Here is a 20,600-nt window from a genome sequence, read left to right on the forward strand (position 1 = left end):
TACAGCGAGGATCCCTCACGTTTGCGCGACACGGAGGGCACCGTAGGACAGCACCATAAATAAAATATACACTCATACCAACCAAGATCACGATTAGCCCACATGGCAAAACGAATCTACTCAAACATCATAGGATAACCACATCTCATTGGGAAATAATATATAGTGTTGAGCACCATGTTTAAGTAGAGATTAAGCGGAGAGAAGGGGTGTTACACCGCTGCATAGAGGGGGAGAAAGTTGATGTTGACGGTAGCAAGATTGTTGATGAAGATCGTCTTCACGATCCTTTCGCCGGCGGCACCCCGACGCCACCGGAAGAGAGGGGGAGAGAGCCCCCCTCCTTCTTCTTCTTCTTTGGCCTCCCCCTATATGGGAGGACGATTCCCCCTCTAGTGCATGGCCTCCATGGCATCGGAGGGGCAGGAGCCCCTCCGAGATTGGTTCTCCCTCTCTGTTCTCTTCTGTTTCACGCTCCCCAGATTTGGCCGAAAACCGTTTCTTAAATATTCGGAGATCTGTAACTCCGATTGCGCTGAGATTTTAAAATGATTTTTTTTCTGGATATAAGCTTCCTTGTGCCCGAAGTAGAGCTCCAACCAACGTACGAGGTGAGCACAACACACCACCGCGCACCTGGCCACTGGCGCGCGCCCTGGTGTATCTTGGGGGCTGTGGGTCCCCGTTTGCATTGATTCCAAGTCCCAAAAATCACATATATTCTAAATAAATTCTTCGTAAAAATTTATCGCGTTTGGACTTTGTTTGATATGGATATTCTGTGAAACAAAAAACATGCAACAAACAGGAATTGGCACTGGGCACTGAATCAATAGGTTAGTCCAATAAATCATATAAAATATTGCCAAAAGTATGTGACAGTTATATAATATTGGCATGGAATAATAAAAAATTTAAATACAACGAAGACGTATCAGCATACACTGAATCTGACGTAGCTCGTAGACTGTCATGGTTGCAGGTGCATTTCTTCATAACATCGTTGTGCCGAACCGCTCACCGACATTCTATCCACGGCGAGCAACGTACATCACTATGTCCATGCCGCAGTCCGGGCATGGAACCTAAGAAGAGTGATAGTTGACCATGTTCAATTAGATGTTGACCATGTTCGATTGGGGAATCTCTTATCTAGATGTCCTACCCTGCTCTGCCGTTCTCCACACGTGGCTCCACCACCCTGCGAATAGTTGTACCATCCGCCGACCCATGAGAAGCTTCGGGTATGCTCGTTTGTGAGGCACCTCCCAATTATTGAGTTTCGCTAGCATATTATCTGGACATTATTTTGCTGGAACAAGACATATCATTGAACCCTAGAAAATTGATTTTTACATAAGCTATGCCTCCTCCACTAAAAGTATTTTTGGTTTCATATTCTGTTAGGAGCATATGGGGCCGTTGGGTGTTCCATATGGTAAATGCCTACTATGCTTGCAATAAAGTCATCTCTATGTTGTTGGGCGTTCCAATCGCTTGCTTCTACTGGGTGTCCGGTTGGTGAGTGAAAATGTTGGTGCTTGACACGAAGAAGATGGAGTTTTACATTGCTAACCTTCCATCTAAAGTTGGAGCTTTAAAAACAGTGGATACAACCATTGTAGAGGCAGGGGAAGAGAAACTCCGGGTGTTTGGTATGGCTGACTTTGAATTTCATACCATTAATTAGCAGAAATAATGGTGAGAGTTATGGTCAATGGCACTTGGAGAAGACCATCTCAGTGGGATTTCAGTATCTTTTTGTGGGTTCAACGGAGAGGCACTTGTTCCTACATAGCACATCGCTTGATGCTGGTTGTTTCTCACCCGATGTCAATACATTCCAGCTTGATAGGGTGTGCACTTCAAAGACGGGCATCTATAGGTCGCGTACATCTATACCAATATAAAAAGACCCAAAGGGGCAGATCCAATTAATCTCGGCCATTAAATCATGTCAATCCAACGACCTAGACTGCTTCAATGTCGAGCGCTCAACACATTTAGCGTGCATTTAATTTCATGCCAAATATAATGCTAATCACTTAATAACACGCAAATAATATCCTACTTAATATCCGCATGGACTTAATATACTTCCAATTTAACGTGCATTGCACGTACATATTGACTAGTATATAGCAACGTCCCACCATCGTTGTTGTCCTCGCCAAAAGTGGCAAGTGCTAAACTCTCTATTTTGTCCTAGTTGTCTCCTTCCTTTGATACTTATCTCACAACTTGCCTTATTGGTTCATTATTGTGATCAGTAATTTTGACCTACATGGTTTGGTAATTCTACCTTTTTGTTCTTATGGCAAAAAAACAAGCACCATAACATCATTGTAACAAGGGTGCATGATAAAAATTTCACCAAAACTCAATTTGTTGGAAGCGTATAAAGGGTAGGTAGTTATGAGACATTCCTCTCACCAAAATTTCAAACGTGCACAAAATTTGGAAAAGTTCATATATTTGACAAAAGTTTACGAATTTGAAAAAACTTCACAAAATGTAAAAAAGTTCATAATTTGTGTAAAGTTTTCCAAATTGGAAAAAGTTTTGAAATTTGACTTTTTCATTTGTTTGATAAAAAAAGGAAAATAAAAAGGCGAAGATCAAGAAAAAAATTAAAAAAATCCTAAGAATACCAATCAAAATCATGCATGAAAAAACGAAAGGAAACCCGCCCAGAAAAACCGGCGGGGAAGGTTCCCAAATACTAGTGAAAATAGCCCTCCACAGGGAGGATCCGGCTTGCCTGCTCCCTCCCCATGCTCCCATTAGTGCTCCCACTTTATCCTACGGTTGTCTTTTTTCCTTTTTCCTTTCTAATCTAATCATCTCTCCCCTGATTTTAAGGGGTGGGGCCGGGCCTTATTTTGTTTCAATCAAATCATGCCACATATGCAGGAGCACGGATGGGCACACACGCGGGGAGCAGGCAAGTTTCGTCCACACGGGGAGCCGTTTTGCTACGTAGTGCCGTGAAGGGTGTGCCACATGTAACAAAATGCCTATAAGTGGCCGAATCGAATTTGTTGTTAATCACCCACATATTCCGTGGCAGATAGCATTTGCCAGACAGAAGGATCTTTTGCCTGATTCGTCACTGATGTGGGCGGGCCCAATTTCTTCTTCCTTCGATTTCTCCCATTTGCTTCTTCTTGATTCTTTTGTTTTTCTGGCGGTTGTTCTTTCTTTTCATATTTGAAAATATTCTGAGTACAAATATTTTTTTAAATAATTTACTTACATTTTAAGAAAATGTTTAGAGCGCATTAAAAGAATATTTATGGAGTGTGAACAATGTGTTCACACAATTTAAAAAATGTCCTTAACATTCATAAACATGTTCATGACATTTAGAAAATGATCTACTGTGCAAAAATATGTATAGAAAATGTTTTAAATATATATACAATTTAAAAAATGGTTCATGTAATTTAAATAATATTTCATAGCATTAAACCAAATGTTCATCACATTTTTAGAAAATTCGGAAAACAAATATTTTTCGCTATTTAAAAAATACCTATGACATTTTATGAAATCTGTTTAAGATGTTTTTGAAAAGTGTTCAAAGTGTACTCCAAAACTGTTCAAGGTGTATCTAAAAACTATTTTACATGTATTTGAAAAAATATTCATCATGTATTTGAGAAATATTCAAGATGTATCAAGAAAATGTTTCACATGTGTATGAAAAATGTATAACATGTATTAAAAAAGTCAATATTATACACAAAAAGCGATATTGGAAACAAACAAAAATGAAAAAAAAAACAAATGCGTGGGAGCTTCTAAAACCGGTCCAAATCTGTTGCTTTCAAAAATCAATACACGAAATCTACATTAAGCCGGAGAGTGGTGATATAGCGGACGAGCTCGCGTGTGCTCCCCTTTATACACAAAAGGCAAGTTTACCCTGCGCGCGTCTTTTGATGCGGCTGTTGAAGATGCTCTTAGGCTCACCTATACCGGCCGAAGCAGAACATCCAGAATTGAAGCTCTTCTCGGCCTCCAATGTCATTGCGTTCAACCCCTCCATCATCTCATCTCAAAGGAAGAGAAGACATGGCTGAAGTGACTGAGTGTTAGCCAGAGTGACATGAACATTAATTTGTTTGGTACTATCATATACTTCCTCCGTTCCAAATTACATCCAGAATTGAAGCTCTTCTCGGCCTTCAACCCCTCCATCATCTCAAAGGAAGAGAAGACATGGCTGAAGTGAGTGTTGGCTAGAGTGACATGACCATTAATTTGTTTGGTACTCCCTTCGTTTTTACTTATTCTGCATATTAGAGTTGACTGAAGTCAAACTTCGTAAAGTTTGACTAAGTTTATAGAAAACAATATAGACATTTATCAAAATTAATCTATTAGATGTGAAAGTACATTCTATTAGAATTAAACACACATGTTTAATTGAAAGGGAATCTCCCCTTGTTAACTGCCATGCCGTTGCCAACAGGCAATCGACGCGTGTCTCCCTTCGCGTCCCTCTGTATCGTCGCGTCCCTACAGGATGTATATATTGTAACAAACCCAATGAATGAGAACAGCGATTCCACTACTTGTTCAATTGCCTCTCGCATATACTTTACAACACGTTATCAGCATGCTCCCGGCGGGGCGATTCTATCGGCGCCTGCTACGACCTCGCTCGCTCGCGAGTTCAACGACCGCAGCCCTCGGTTCGGCGTGGTGGCGCCCGCTACCGCGGCGGCCATCAGCCCGGCGCAAGCGCTTCCAAGCGGCAGCCTCAACACTTCGCGCCTCGCACCCTCAGTCGCCAGCCGTGGCCGCGCCCGCCCATGCCGTGGCCGTTCCTGGCCGCGTCGGCGCTGCTCCCCGGCCTCCACAGCCGCGCCCGCGCGCAAACGCGCCCGTCCGCTCGGCCGCCACACTGCCGCGCTGCCGGACTCGCGCCCTCCACGCCATGCCCCAGACCAGGGCCTCCGCGCTGCGACGCGCCCCCGTGCCCGACCGCCCGTCTGCGCGCCCTCCTGCCCGTGGCCGCTGCTCGGCCGTGCCGCGTTCCCGCGCTCAGCCGCGCCCTCGCGCGCGCCTGTCCTGCACATGTGCCGCGGCCCCCTGGCTTCGTGCCCGTGGCGCTCGCAGAACACGCCGACGCCAACGCGGGCCAGAGCAGCCTCGCGGAGAGAAAATCGACCGCCGCGCCAGGACTTGAGCACCGGCCAGCCGGACGAGGTCGTCATAATCGAGGACGACGACGAAGCCGCGGCGCTGCCGTCTCCAACCCCTGCGGTTTGTTGAAGCCGAAGCCAGCGATGTGGTTGTCGACGCGGACACTGTCAGGCCGTCGCGCCTGCCGTCCCCGACGCCCGCCGCCTCGTGGTCCTCGCCGTCCCGCTGGAGAGTCCGCAGTCGAGCAGCCGCTCCAGCCGCGAAGCAGCGGTGCTCACGCTCGCGGATGGCGCCTACAACGGCGTCGCACCCGGCACCCACCTCCGCGGTGGCTCCTCCTTCAGGACGAGCGCGACAGTAGATCTTCTCTCCATCGGTGATACGGCCGGTCAGCCGGCGCTGGGGGGTCTCCGCTGATCTCCGCTGTGGATTTGGGATTGAAGTGAATCGGGAATTGCTAGACCTGTTTATTTCTAGTCGCTCTCCCTTATCTACTCGGTTTGACCAGGTCGGGGCTGCCTTACGTGGCCATATGCATGCGCTGGGAATTTAGGCATCCAGCATAGCATGCCACGTTTTGCTTATTTGCACATTTGTTTTTCAGATTAGCATCTAGTCTACTAACAGCACTTCTAGTCATTGTTTTAGACCTGTTTATTTCAGTTTCAGTACTGTTTTTCTGTCTAGTACCTCATATTCCAGAACATATGTGTGATGTGATATATTTTCATGTCCTACATGTTGAAATTATACATCCATAATTTGCAATTGAGTTTTTTCTAATCTCTTGCAAGAATAAATTCAGTACTTCCACAGTATGGTTTCTCCGTTGAGTACAATGTATTTCGGAATATTTCTATGATGTATCTATTTTCATGTTAAAAACATGTCGAGATTAATACGTCTATTTGCAATTGAGATTTTTAATTTCTTGCAAAATACAGGTGCAAAATTTAAAGTGATTTCTTCAAGTTGATGCTTGGGATCACAAGATAGTCATATGGATCTACTGCCTACGCAGATTATCGATGACTACTGATAAAGTCTACATTTTGTCGTTTCGACATTATAATTGCTTTACAAAGTGCTCTCCCACACATTTTTCTAAGTCATGACATAAGGCATTATGAGTGAGTATTTACTGATTTCATCAGATTATACTCCATAGTGCTGCGAGATCTACTTCATTCTGGAGATTATCTTCAAGGTGTCATGCTTAGCAATTTGAGATTCGCATTAATGGTTTCAAGATAACTTTTTGAAATATCCATTAATTTTGCAACATTATCATGATGGTCTTTAATTTACTAATCGTAAATTAATTATCTCTGGTGACCGATGGCTAGAGAATTGAGGCATTCGCCCTCGATGGCCACCACTGCCCTACCCGAGCCATGGACATCATGATCGCTCTTGTGTATCGTGGGATAATGTGTGCCATCAAAGACTTGTCGGATTCTCCTATGGTTGGAGTCACACCACTAACAGAATAAACACATTGCTTTATGCATTATAAGACATTATATCGATCCAGATCTCAGCATCTGGTTATTCTGTATTAGCAATCCCTGGGATACAAAGAAGCTCAAGAGCAAAAGATTTGAAGGCCACTCCTTCAATCTGACACCATCATGGCAGTCAGTTATTTGCATGACGTTCTTCTAGAACCGAGCAATAAAATGACTATCCAACTGTCACAGGACCCTATGAGCATGGAGAACATGAAGGTTGAATATGCATCAACTGACATGTTTGGAGACTACATTTGGTCCCTCAATCTCCTTAGTGATCTATTTATTTATGTCAATTTCCGATGTTCTAATATGAACATGATTATTGTTGTCATCATATATTGTATCAGCACTTTAGTACAAATACATTTGTATGTATTCTATATATCTGACAGTGATTTTCATATTGAGAATCTTCATGTCTATATATAGATTTCTACGGGAGTCAATCGGATGAAAAATGATATATGCCTTGTGGACATATGCACCACAAACTTTATACTCAGGGAAGTTCAATGTTTCCACTCTCATTGAGAGAAAGGAGATATTTAAATCGCTAGACGCGATGAGGTATTTGTTGGCTCAACTCGAGTCATATTTACTATCCCTGTGGGTACTCGAGTAACGTCGGGATGCTTTATTGTAGGGGAACGTAGCAGAAATTCAAAAAATTTCCTACGTAACACCAAGATCTATCTATGGAGAGACCAGCAACGAGTAGAAAGGAGAGAAGAGTGCATCTACATACCCTTGTAGATCGCTAAGCGGAAGCGTTCAAGTGAACGGGGTTGATGGAGTCGTACTCGTCGTGATTCAGATCACCGATGATCAAGTGCCGAACGGACGGCACCTCCGCGTTCAACACACGTACAGCCCGGTGACGTCTCCCACGCCTTGATCCAGCAAGGAGAGAGGGAGAGGTTGAGGAAGACTCCATCCAACAGCAGCACAATGGCGTGGTGATGATGGAGGAGCGTGACAATCCTGCAGGGCTTCGCCAAGCACCTACGGGAGAGGAGGAGGTGTCACGGGAGGGAGGGAGGCGCCAAGGGCTCAGGTATGGATGCCCTCCCTCCCCTCCACTATATATAGGGGCAGGGGAGAAGGGGGAGGCGCAGCCTTGCCCCCTACTCCAAGAAAGGGGTGCGGCTAAGGAGGGGGGAGGAGTCCATCCTCCCCAAGGCACCTCGGAGGTGCCTTCCCCCTTTAGGACTCTCCCCTTTTTCCTTTATCTTGGCGCATGGGCCTCTAGGGGCTGGTGCCCTTGGCCCATGTAGGCCAAGGCGCACCCCCTACAGCCCATGTGGCCCCCCGGGGCAGGTGGCCCCACCCGGTGGGCCCCCGGGACCCTTCCGGTGGTCCCGGTACAATACCGATGACCCCGAAACTTGTCCCGATGGCCGAAACAGGACTTCCTATATATAAATCTTTACCTCCGGACCATTCCGGAACTCCTCGTGACGTCCGGGATCTCATCCGGGACTCCGAACAACATTCGGTAACCACATACAAGCTTCCTTTATAACCCTAGCGTCATCGAACCTTAAGTGTGTAGACCTTACGGGTTCGGGAGACATGCAGACATGACCGAGACGTTCTCCGGTCAATAACCAACAGCGGGATCTGGATACCCATGTTGGCTCCCACATGTTCCACGATGATCTCATCGGATGAACCACGATGTCAAGGACTCAATCGATCCCATATACAATTCCCTTTGTCTAGCGGTATTTTACTTGCCCGAGATTCGATCGTCGGTATCCAATACCTTGTTCAATCTCGTTACCGGCAAGTCACTTTACTCGTTCCGTAACACATCATCCTGTGATCAACTCCTTGGTCACATTGCGCATATGATGACGTCCTACCGAGTGGGCCCAGAGATACCTCTCCGTTTACACGGAGTGACAAATCCCAGTCTCGATCCGCATAAAACAATAGATACTTTCGGAGATAACTGTAGTGTACCTTTATAGTCACCCAGTTATGTTGTGACGTTTGATACACCCAAGGCACTCCTACGGTATCCAGGAGTTACACGATCTCATGGTCAAAGGAAGAGATACTTGACATTGGCAAAGCTCTAGCAAACGAACTACACGATCTTTGTGCTATGCTTAGGATTGGGTCTTGTCCATCACATCATTCTCCTAATGATGTGATCCCGTTTATCAACGACATCCAATGTCCATAGTCAGGAAACCATGACTATCCGTTGATCACAACGAGCTAGTCAACTAGAGGCTCACTAGGGACATATTGTGGTCTATGTATTCACACGTGTATTACGATTTTCGGATAATACAGTTATAGCATGAATAAAACACAATTATCATGAACAAGGAAATATAATAATAATACTTTTATTATTGCCTCTAGGGCATATTTCCAACAGTCTCCCACTTGCACTAGAGTCAATAATCTAGTTCACATCGCCATGTGATTAACACTCACAGGTCACATCGCCATGTGACTAATACCCAAGAGTTTACTAGAGTCAGTAGTCTAGTTAACATCACTATGTGATTAACACTCAATGAGTTTTATGTTTGATCATGTTGCTTGTGAGAGAGGTTTTAGTCAACGGGTCTGAACCTTTCAGATCCGTGTGTGCTTTACAAATCTCTATGTCATCTCCTAGATGCAGCTACCACGCTCTATTTGGAGCTATTCCAAATAACTGTTCTACTTGGAGCTATTCAAAATTGTTGCTCCATTATATGTATCCGGTCTCTCTACTCAGAGCTATCCGGATAGGTGTCAAGCTTGCATCGTCATAACCCTTTACGACGAACTCTTTTACCACCTCCATAATTGAGAAAAATTCCTTAGTCCACTAGTTACTAAGGATAACTTTGACCGCTGTCCTGTGAGCCATTCTTGGATCACTCTTGTACCCCTTGACTGACTCATGGCAAGGCACACTTTAGGTGCGGTACACAGCATAGCATACTGAAGAGCCTACGTCTTAAGCATAGGGGACGACCTTCGTCCTTTCTCTCTATTCTGCCGTGGTCGAGCTTTAAGTCTTAACTTCGTACCTTACAACTCAGGCAAGAACTCCTTCTTTGACTGGTCCATCTTGAACACCTTCAAGATTATGTCAAGGTATGTGCTCATTTGAAAGTATTATTAAGCATTTTGATCTATCCTTATAGATCTTGATGCTCAATGCTCAAGTAGCTTAATCCAGGCTTTCCATTGAAAAACACTTTCAAAATAACCCTATATGCTTTCCAGAAATTCTACATCATTTCTGATCAACATGTATTCATCAGAAATTCTATAGTGCTCCCACTCACTTCTTTGGAAATACAAGTTTCTTATAAACTTTGTATAAATCCAAAATCTTTGATCATCTCATCAAAGCGTACATCCCAACTCCGAGATGCTTACTCCAGTCCTTAGAAGGATCGCTGGAGCCAGCATACCTTTTAGCATCCTTAGGATCGACAAAAACTTTCTGATTGTATTACATACAACCTTTCCTCACGAAAACCGGTAAGGAAACTCGTTTTGACATCCATCTGCCAGATTTCATAAATACAGCTAATGCTAACATGAATCCGACGGACTTTAAGCATCGCTACGGATGAGAAAATCTCATCGTAGTCAACTCCTTGAACTTGTGAAAAAACTCTTCGCCACAAGTCGAGCTTCATGGATGGTGACATTACCGTCCACGTTCGTCTTCTTCTTAAAGATCCATTTATCTCAATGGCTTGCCGATCATCGGGCAAGTCCACCAAAGTCCATGCTTTGTTCTGATACATGGATCCTATCTCGGATTTCATGGCTTCTAACCATTTGTTGGAATTTGGGCCCACCGTCGCTTCTCCATAGCTCATAGGTTCATTGTTGTCTAGCAACATGACTTTCAAGACAGGATTACTGTACCACTCTGAAGTAGTACGTATCCTTGTCATCCCACGAGGTTTGGTAGTGACTTGATCCGAAGTTTCATGATCAATATCATAAGCTTCCACTTCAATTGGTGTAGGTGCCACAGGAACAACTCCATGTGCCCTGTCACACACTAGTTGAAGAGACGGTTCAATAACCTCATCAAGTCTCCACCATCCTCCCACTCAATTCTTTCGAGAAAAACTTTTCCTCTAGAAAGGACCCGATTCAAGAAACAATCCATATTGCTTTCGGATCTGAATTAGGAGGTATACCCAACTGTTTTGGGTTTCCTATGAAGATGCATTTTATCCGCTTTGGGTTCGAACTTATCAACCTGAAACTTTTTCATATAAGCGTCGCAGCCCCAAACTTTTAAGAAACGACAACTTAGGTTTCTCTAAACCATAATTCATACGGTGTCATCTCATCGGAATTACGTGGTGCCCTATTTAATGTGAATGTGGTTGTCTCTAATGCCTAACCCATGAACGATAGTGGTAATTCGATAAGAGACATTATGGTATGCATCATATCCAATAGGGTGCAACTATGATGTTCGGACACACCATCACACTATGGTGTTCCAGGCGGTATTAATTGCGAAACAATTTCCACAATGTCTTAATTGTGTGCCAAAACTCGTAACTCAGATATTCATCTCTATGATCACATCATAGACATTTTATCCTCTTGTCACAATGATCTTCTACTTCACTCTGAAATTACTTGAACCATTCAATAATTCAGACTTGTGTTTCATCAAGTAAATATTCTCAACATCTACTCGAATCATCTGTGAAGTAAGAACATAACGATATTCACTGCATGCCTCAGCACTCATTCGACTGCACACATCAAAATGTGTTACTTCCTACAAGTTGCTATCTTGTTCCATCTTACTGAAAACGAGGCTTTTCAGTCATCTTGCCCATGTGGTATGATTTGCATATCTCAAGTGATTCAAAATCAAGTGAGTCCAAACGATCCATTTGCATGGAGTTTCTTCATGCATATACACCAATAGACATGGTTCGCATGTCTCAAACTTTTCAAAAACGAGTGAGTCTAAAGATCCATCAACATGGAGCTTCTTCATGCGTTTTATACCATTATGACTTACCTGGCAGTGCCACAAGTAAGTGGTACTATCATTACTATCTTATATCTTTTGGCATGAAGATGTGTATCCCTACGATCAAGATTCAATAAACCATTCCTTTTAGGTGCAAGACCATTGAAGGTATTATTCAAATAAATAGAGTAACCATTATTCTCTTTAAATGAATAACCGTACTGCGATAGACATAATCCAATCATGTCTATGCTCAACGCAAACACCAAATCTCGATGGTAGAGGGAGCGTGCGATGCTTGATCATATCAACATTGGAAACACTTCCAACACATATCGTCAGCTCACCTTTAGCTAGTCTCCGTTTATTCCGTAGCTTTTATTTCGAGTTACTAACACTTAGCAACCGAACCGGTATCTAATACCCTGGTGCTACTAGGAGTACTAGTAAAGTACACATTAACACAATGTATATCCAATATACTTCTATCGACCTTGCCAGCCTTCTCATCTACCAAGTATCTAGGGTAATCTTGCTCCAGTGGTTGTTCCCCTTATTACAGAAGCACTTAGTCTCGGGTTTGGGTTTAACCTCGGGTTTCTTCATTTGAGCAGCAGCTGATTTGCCGTTTCATGAAGTATCCCTTCTTGCCCTTGCCCTTCTTGAAACTAGTGGTTTTACTAACCATCAACGATTGATGCTCCCTTTTGATTTCTACTTTCGCGGAGTCAAACATCGCGAATATCTCAAGGATCATCATATATGTCCTTGATATATTATAGTTCATCACGAAGCTCTAGCAGCTTGGTGGTAATGACTTCGGAGGAACTATCACTATTTCATCTGGAAGATCAACTCCCACTTGATTCAAGTGATTGTTGCACTCAGACAATCTGAGCACAAGCTCAACAATTGAGCTTCTCTCCTTAGTTTGCAGGCTAAGAAAATCATCGGAGGTCTTATACCTCTTGACGTGGGCACGAGCCTGAAATCTCAATTTCAGCCCTCGAAACATCTCATATGTTCCGTGACGTTTCGAAAACGTCTTTGGTGCCTCTACTTAAACCATTTAACTGAACTATCACGTAGTTATCAAAACGTGTATGTTCGATGTTCACAACATCCACAGACGAGGTTTGGGGTTCAGCACACTGAGCGGTGCATTAAGGACATAAGCTTTCTACTGTCCGCATAATCGCTACTGTCAACTTTCAACTATATTTTCTCTAGGAACATAACTAAACAGTAGAACTAAAGCGCGAGCTATGACATAATTTGCAAAGAGTCTTTTGACTATGTTCAAGATAATTAAGTTCATCTTATGAACTCCCACTTAGATAGACATCCCTCTGGTCATCTAAGTGATTACATGATCCGAGTCAACTAGGCCGTGTCCGATCATCACGTGAGACAGACTAGTTATCATCGGTGAACATCTTCATGTTGATCGTATCTACTATACGACTCATGCTCGACCTTTCGGTCTCCGTGTTCCGAGGCCATGTCTGTACATGCTAGGCTCGTCAAGTTAACCCTAAGTGTTTTCGCTGTGTAAAACTGTCTTACACCCGTTGTATGTGAACGTAAGAATCCATCACACCCGATCATCACGTGGTGCTTAGAAGCGACGAACTGTAGCAACGGTGCACAGTTAGGGGAGAACACTTCTTGAAATTGTTGTAAGGGATCATCTTATTTACTACCGTCGTTCTAAGCAAACAAGATGCATAAACATGATAAACATCACATGCAATCAAATAGTGACATGATATGGCCAATATCATTTTGCTCCTTTTGATCTTCATCTTCGGGGCTCCATGATCATCATCGTCACCGGCACGACACCATGATCTCCATCATCATGATCTCCATCATCGTGTCTTCATGAAGTTGTCACGCCAACGACTACTTCTACTTCTATGACTAACGCGTTTAGCAATAAAGTAAAGTAGTTTACATGGCGTTCTTCAATGACACGCAGGTCATACAAAAAATAAAGACAACTCCTATGGCTCCTGCCGGTTGTCATACTCATCGACATGCAAGTCGTGAATCCTATTACAAGAACATGATCAATCTCATACATCACATATCACATCTTTTTGGCCATATCACATCACATAGCATACCCTGCAAAAACAAGTTAGACGTCCTCTAATTGTTGTTGCATGTTTTACGTGGCTGCTATGGGTTTCTAGCAAGAACGTTTCTTACCTACGCAAGACCACAACGTGATATGCCAATTGCTATTTACCCTTCATAAGGACCCTTTTCATCGAATCCGTTCCGACTAAAGTGGGAGAGACTGGCACCCGCTAGCCACCTTATGCACCAAGTGCATGTCAATCGGTGGAACCTGTCTCACGTAAGAGTACGTGTAAGGTCGGTCCGGGCCGCTTCATCCCACAATACCGTCGAAACAAGATTGGACTAGTAACGGTAAGCATATTGAACAACATCAACGCCCACAACTACTTTGTGTTCTACTCGTGCAAAGAATCTACGCAATAGACCTAGCTCATGATGCCACTGTTGGGGAACGTAGCAGAAATTCAAAAATTTTCCTACGTAACACCAAGATCTATCTATGGAGAGACCAGCAACGAGTAGAAAGGAGAGAGAGTGCATCTACATACCCTTGTAGATCGCTAAGCGGAAGCGTTCAAGTGAACGGGGTTGATGGAGTCGTACTCGTCGTGATTCAGATCACCGATGATCAAGTGCCGAACGGACGGCACCTCCGCGTTCAACACACGTACAGCCCGGTGACGTCTCCCACGCCTTGATCCAGCAAGGAGAGAGGGAGAGGTTGAGGAAGACTCCATCCAACAGCAGCACAACGGCGTGGTGATGATGGAGGAGCGTGGCAATCCTGCAGGGCTTCGCCAAGCACCTACGGGAGAGGAGGAGGTGTCACGGGAGGGAGGGAGGCGCCAAGGGCTCAGGTATGGATGCCCTCCCTCCCCTCCACTATATATAGGGGCAGGGGAGAAGGGGGAGGCGCAGCCTTGCCCCCTACTCCAAGAAAGGGGTGCGGCTAAGGAGGGGGGAGGAGTCCATCCTCCCCAAGGCACCTCGGAGGTGCCTTCCCCCTTTAGGACTCTCCCCTTTTTCCTTTATCTTGGCGCATGGGCCTCTAGGGGCTGGTGCCCTTGGCCCATGTAGGCCAAGGCGCACCCCCTACAGCCCATGTGGCCCCCCGGGGCAGGTGGCCCCACCCGGTGGGCCCCCGGGACCCTTCCGGTGGTCCCGGTACAATACCGATGACCCCGAAACTTGTCCCGATGGCCGAAACAGGACTTCCTATATATAAATCTTTACCTCCGGACCATTCCGGAACTCCTCGTGACGTCCGGGATCTCATCCGGGACTCCGAACAACATTCGGTAACCACATACAAGCTTCCTTTATAACCCTAGCGTCATCGAACCTTAAGTGTGTAGACCCTACGGGTTCGGGAGACATGCAGACATGACCGAGACGTTCTCCGGTCAATAACCAACAGCGGGATCTGGATACCCATGTTGGCTCCCACATGTTCCACGATGATCTCATCGGATGAACCACGATGTCAAGGACTCAATCGATCCCATATACAATTCCCTTTGTCTAGCGGTATTTTACTTGCCCGAGATTCGATCGTCGGTATCCAATACCTTGTTCAATCTCGTTACCGGCAAGTCACTTTACTTGTTCCGTAACACATCATCCCGTGATCAACTCCTTGGTCACATTGCGCATATGATGACGTCCTACCGAGTGGGCCCAGAGATACCTCTCCGTTTACACGGAGTGACAAATCCCAGTCTCGATCCGCATAAAACAATAGATACTTTCGGAGATACCTGTAGTGTACCTTTATAGTCACCCAGTTACGTTGTGACGTTTGATACACCCAAGGCACTCCTACGGTATCCAGGAGTTACACGATCTCATGGTCAAAGGAAGAGATACTTGACATTGGCAAAGCTCTAGCAAACGAACTACACGATCTTTGTGCTATGCTTAGGATTGGGTCTTGTCCATCACATCATTCTCCTAATGATGTGATCCCGTTTATCAACGACATCCAATGTCCATAGTCAGGAAACCATGACTATCCGTTGATCACAACGAGCTAGTCAACTAGAGGCTCACTAGGGACATAGTGTGGTCTATGTATTCACACGTGTATTACGATTTCCGGATAATACAGTTATAGCATGAATAAAACACAATTATCATGAACAAGGAAATATAATAATAATACTTTTATTATTGCCTCTAGGGCATATTTCCAACATTTATTGCTTCCCAGGTTTAACTTGTACCCTACTAAACTATGGAGGTATCCGTCAAAATAGTTTCCATAGTGAAACTTATGATGACAACAAAGAGAAGTAACTTCTTTTTACCATATGCAACGGATATGGCAAGCACATTCTATGTGTATCATCTGGATTGTACTACACATACGACACAACCCGTAGCACATGTTGTGTACGAGATAGTTTTCTAGAGTGTCTTGTACATGACAAACTTGGCATACTCGCCTTGGTCATCGAGACATTGGCTTGAAACAGAAACTATCAGCAATTCCAATAGTTTATGATTATTATGATGCTAAATTCTAATAACATTTGGATTTTATGTGCACTACAAGTGACACAGGGAAGCTAATTTTAAGGCTTGCACACTTTAAATTCTACGATGAACCACTCAGACTCCTTGAATGCATCTAGTCGAGGTAAGTGGGCTCTTCCCAGCCATTGAGTAGACTATTCAGGTATTCCATGGTTCTAAAAGACATATCTACATGATGGTCTTAAGTGTGTGCTTTATTCACACGCAACCATTGGCTCATCATCCTGACATCGATTTCAAGCAAATTGAATGGATAACATTGCAGAATTCTCCTTGAGTGCTTTCTCTCTAGCCCTTGGATTGAAGTTTAGCAATTTGTCCTAATGTCTAGACTCAAAATGGTTTGGTAGAATCCTATACAAAGAGTTAAGCTCATTGCATTATCTTTACTTTGGAATTGCAACTTACCAACTTTACGTTGGAGTCATGTAGTTTTACACGCTCATGACCAAACTGCATAATATTATTCCCCTCTGTCTTTGATACGTGGAAATCTATCAAGTATTTCCTATCTGCGGTAATTCGGTTGCATTCCGATATCACCATCCGGCATACATCATTGGCCCCTCAACATATAGTTGGGATCTATGTGAGGAATAATTGTATTTCCGTCCATACCTCAAGCCCCTCGCATGGGGAGTTATTCAAGGCCAGTATGCTGATTTAATGAGGAACATTTCCAGGCATTAGGGGGAGATTTCAAGTACCATAAAAATGCCAGGAAATTAGTGGAATGTTCAACACATTTCTGCCTCAAATCCACGTACTCAAAGATCTGAACCATGCATTCAGAAGATTTGCAACACATTGCAAATAATCTGCCAGATTCATTTACTGACTATAAAGGTGTCACACAATCCTACAATCCTGCAAAAGTACGCCTGAAAGAGTGGAGGTACCAGCAAAATCCACTCCACTCCTCGTTCAAAGCAACAGGGGGAGATGTATGGCAGAAGTACACCAGGATTCAGCTTCTCGCAAGCAAGGATATCAAGGCCTGTGAATCAGTAAATGCAAGTCAACTTCACATTGGCAGACACCTAATGGGTAGTATACACCCAGTGGACGGGAAACCTCCACCAACCCAGGTCATAGTGCACACAATGACCGGGACATCGGAATACCCGACTCAATCGCATTGGGAAATCGTGAGAAGTCACTACAGGTAACGATATTTTCATCAACTATATATTGATATATAGATTCTGGAGAATCATATAACCGGTAGTCTACAATTGTCGACATACATTTCTCAACTAGATTGCAAAACCTTACAAATGATTCAGATCCAAAGACCATGGCCATGGCAAAGTGTGATCAACACTCGGACTGAACTCAAGCAAAGGGTATAATCTAGGTAGAAATGATCTTACTCAATAATAGGAAGGTATTCATAGGCAATACCTACATTAATTTTCTTCTGGAAACAGAATTGAGAACAATGAGGTGGTGAAACAAAGAGCAAGTATTGTAGCACAAGGGTTCACGCAGATACCCAACTATTCTCCAGAGGTGGAATCTCATTCCGATAACTTATATCATTGGTAGTTCAAAATCATCTATCTCTGCAGTTGATAGATGTAGTGATCACATGTCCATGTGGATCACTAGATTCAGACATATATGATTGATTTTCGATGGAATCTCAGTTCTGAATCGAAGTACAAAATGCAACATACATTGTGTAAAATCAATAAGTCACCATATGACTTATTATTATCGTCGGTACATTTGGTACAACCGACGTAGTGAGTTCCTTATTCACAAGGATTACTCCTACAATGATAATTATCCATGTTTGTGTGTCTGCAATGACAACACATGTAATCATCTAAATGACGTAGTTTAAAATGAAGGATTTGGATAAACCAAAATACCGCTCGTTACTACAACTTGAGCACCTTCATTCATACATTATGGTATACTATGTTGTCTATATCCAAATATATTGGAGAAATTCATTATGGACAAATCTTATCCATCCATAACTCTCATGGTAGTTCATTCTCTAGACGTAGAGAAAGATCTATTTAGACCAAGAGATGATGGAAATGAGATATTGAGACTGAACGTTCCATAATGCCATTGGATCCACCAAACACAATTGGTTGGGACTCAAGAATATCTATCAATATCTCCAAAGGCATCAATCATCTTGTCCTCGTTTTTCAGTTTCACAGAAATGTGAACACCGGTATCATTGGATACATCGATTAGATCCCCACTATGTCAGATCGTAGACAAGCTTAGTGTTCATACTAGGTGTGGTAGCCCTCTCATAAAGAGTCTTCCAAACAGACCTCATGGCTACATCCGCCAACCATTATCTCAAAGATAATGTTGCTTGTGTTGCCCGGATGCAAACAGGTTACATAATTAGCAATATCGTTATATTGCATATCTTGCAAGTCAAATCATGTGAATGATTTGTTCACCAAGTATCTACCAACTTCTACATTCCAGAAATATGTTCATGGAGTTGGTATGTGATGGCTTCGGAATTTGCAAGAAGCAGGGGGAGTACCTTCCTGAATTGTTCTTGTTCAAAGCATCATATTATACTCTTTTTTTCTTAATGAGTTTACTTTAAAGGTTCTCATGAAGGTTTTTAATGAGGTAATATCAACATGAGATCATATGTCATACTTTCTGTTTTCCCCACCGGATTTTTTTAAAAAAGTGTATATGACATATTTATCGTCCTCTAAACTCTATGAGTTTTCTCGTATTGAGTTAAAAGAGACAATAACCATTATATGTTGCATCATCTTCTCCTTATTTTTTCCACTGGGTTTGAAGGAGTTTTAGCAACATATTCTACACTACTCCTCATATTTTTCCCACAGGGTTTTTGGAGGAGACTCTTTCGAGTTGATGATACTACATGGACAAGCGAAGATTAGGGGGAGTGTTAGAATTAAACACACATGTTTAATTGAAAGGGAATCTCCCCTTGTTAACTGCCATGCCGTTGCCAACAGGCAACCGACGCGCGTCTCCCTTCGCGTCCCTCTGTATCGTCGCGTCCCTACGGGATGTATATATTGTAACAAACCCAATCAATGAGAACAGCGATTCCACTACTTGTCCAATTGTCTCTCGCATATACTTTACAACACATTCAACAATAAATCTAATATTGTTGATTTGTTATTGTATATCTTAATATTTTTGTTTATAGACTTGGTCAAAGTTTGTAAAACTTTATTTTGACCAAAACTAATATGCGAACTAAATAAAAACAGAGAGTATAATATACTCGCAATCATTTGTATACCTTACACTTTTCGTATCATTACGCGGATGAGCCCTACCAACCACCACTATAAATCCACAAGTATATTATATTAATCAAATGGAAAGAGATAAGTATTGCCCATACTCCCAACCCACAAGTCTACCTGTCAACTAATCATGCGCATGCGGCCATGGCCGGCCAGCAACGAACGAAGTAGTAATAAACTAATTAACTAGTCCTCCAGCTCGGCCTTCTTGGGCACGCCGAACCTCTTCTCGATCCGCCGGAGCTCCTCGGGGGAGAGCCCGAAGGCCCTCTCGAGGACGGCGTCCCTGATCCCGGACCCGAACACGGTGGCCGGGACGCGCACGATCCCGGGGTTCTCGCTGTTGAAGGTGCCGTAGACGGTGGCGGGCTGGTCGCCGACGTTGAGCTGGAAGTGCACCATGCCGCGGGGGAACACCATGACCTCCCCCTCCACGAGCACCTTGGCGAAGAGGCGGCCGGCGGTGTCGACGAAGCCGGCGTAGACGCGGCCGGCGAGCACTAGCGCCGTCTCGGTGGCGCGCGGGTGGTAGTGGGGCGGGTTGACGCCGCCGGCCGCCGAGAGGTCGGCGCGCGCGAAGGACATGCCGAGGGTGTGCAGGCCCGGGAACTGCGCCGGCGTGACGGACACCCCCGCGAACCCCGTGTCCGCCGAGAAGTTGCCCGCCGCGCGCACGCCTGAGAAGGCGAAGTCGCCCGCGGTGAGGTTCGCGGGGTTCCTGCACGGGTAGGAGCGGATGAGGTTGAGCTCCACCGGCCGGCCGCGCCCGGGGTCCGGCACGCAGAAGTCCTGCACGGCGTCCGGGTCGGCGAAGGCGGCCGCGGGGAGCAGCACGGCGAGCAGGAGGAGGAGAGCACGATGGTGCGTCGCCATTCTTGGCTCGTCGACCGCGTCCCCGGCCGCTCACTCACTGCTCAGCTCGGTGCACTTCACTTGTTGGCGTACTCGTTGGTCTTTGGATGATAGCTAGCGACGGCCTGCATTGTTATCTGGGCGCTAGTGGTGTGTTTATGTACACAGCTCGCAACGCCGCGTGTATTGCAGGCCTTG

The 20,600-nt window shown here is 44.4% G+C and overlaps 1 protein-coding gene across 1 annotated transcript; it reads right to left on the reverse strand.

The window, feature by feature from the left end:
* Nucleotides 1–19,502: 19,502 nt before the first annotated feature.
* On the reverse strand, nt 19,503–20,600 carry LOC123135522 (germin-like protein 2-4). Its single transcript, XM_044554623.1, has one exon. The coding sequence runs from the start codon at nt 20,421–20,423 to the stop codon at nt 19,737–19,739; it is 687 nt and encodes a 228-aa protein (XP_044410558.1). The 5' UTR covers nt 20,424–20,600; the 3' UTR covers nt 19,503–19,736.

This window comes from Triticum aestivum, chromosome 6B, assembly GCF_018294505.1.
Source record: "Triticum aestivum cultivar Chinese Spring chromosome 6B, IWGSC CS RefSeq v2.1, whole genome shotgun sequence".
Lineage (NCBI taxonomy): Eukaryota > Viridiplantae > Streptophyta > Magnoliopsida > Poales > Poaceae > Triticum > Triticum aestivum.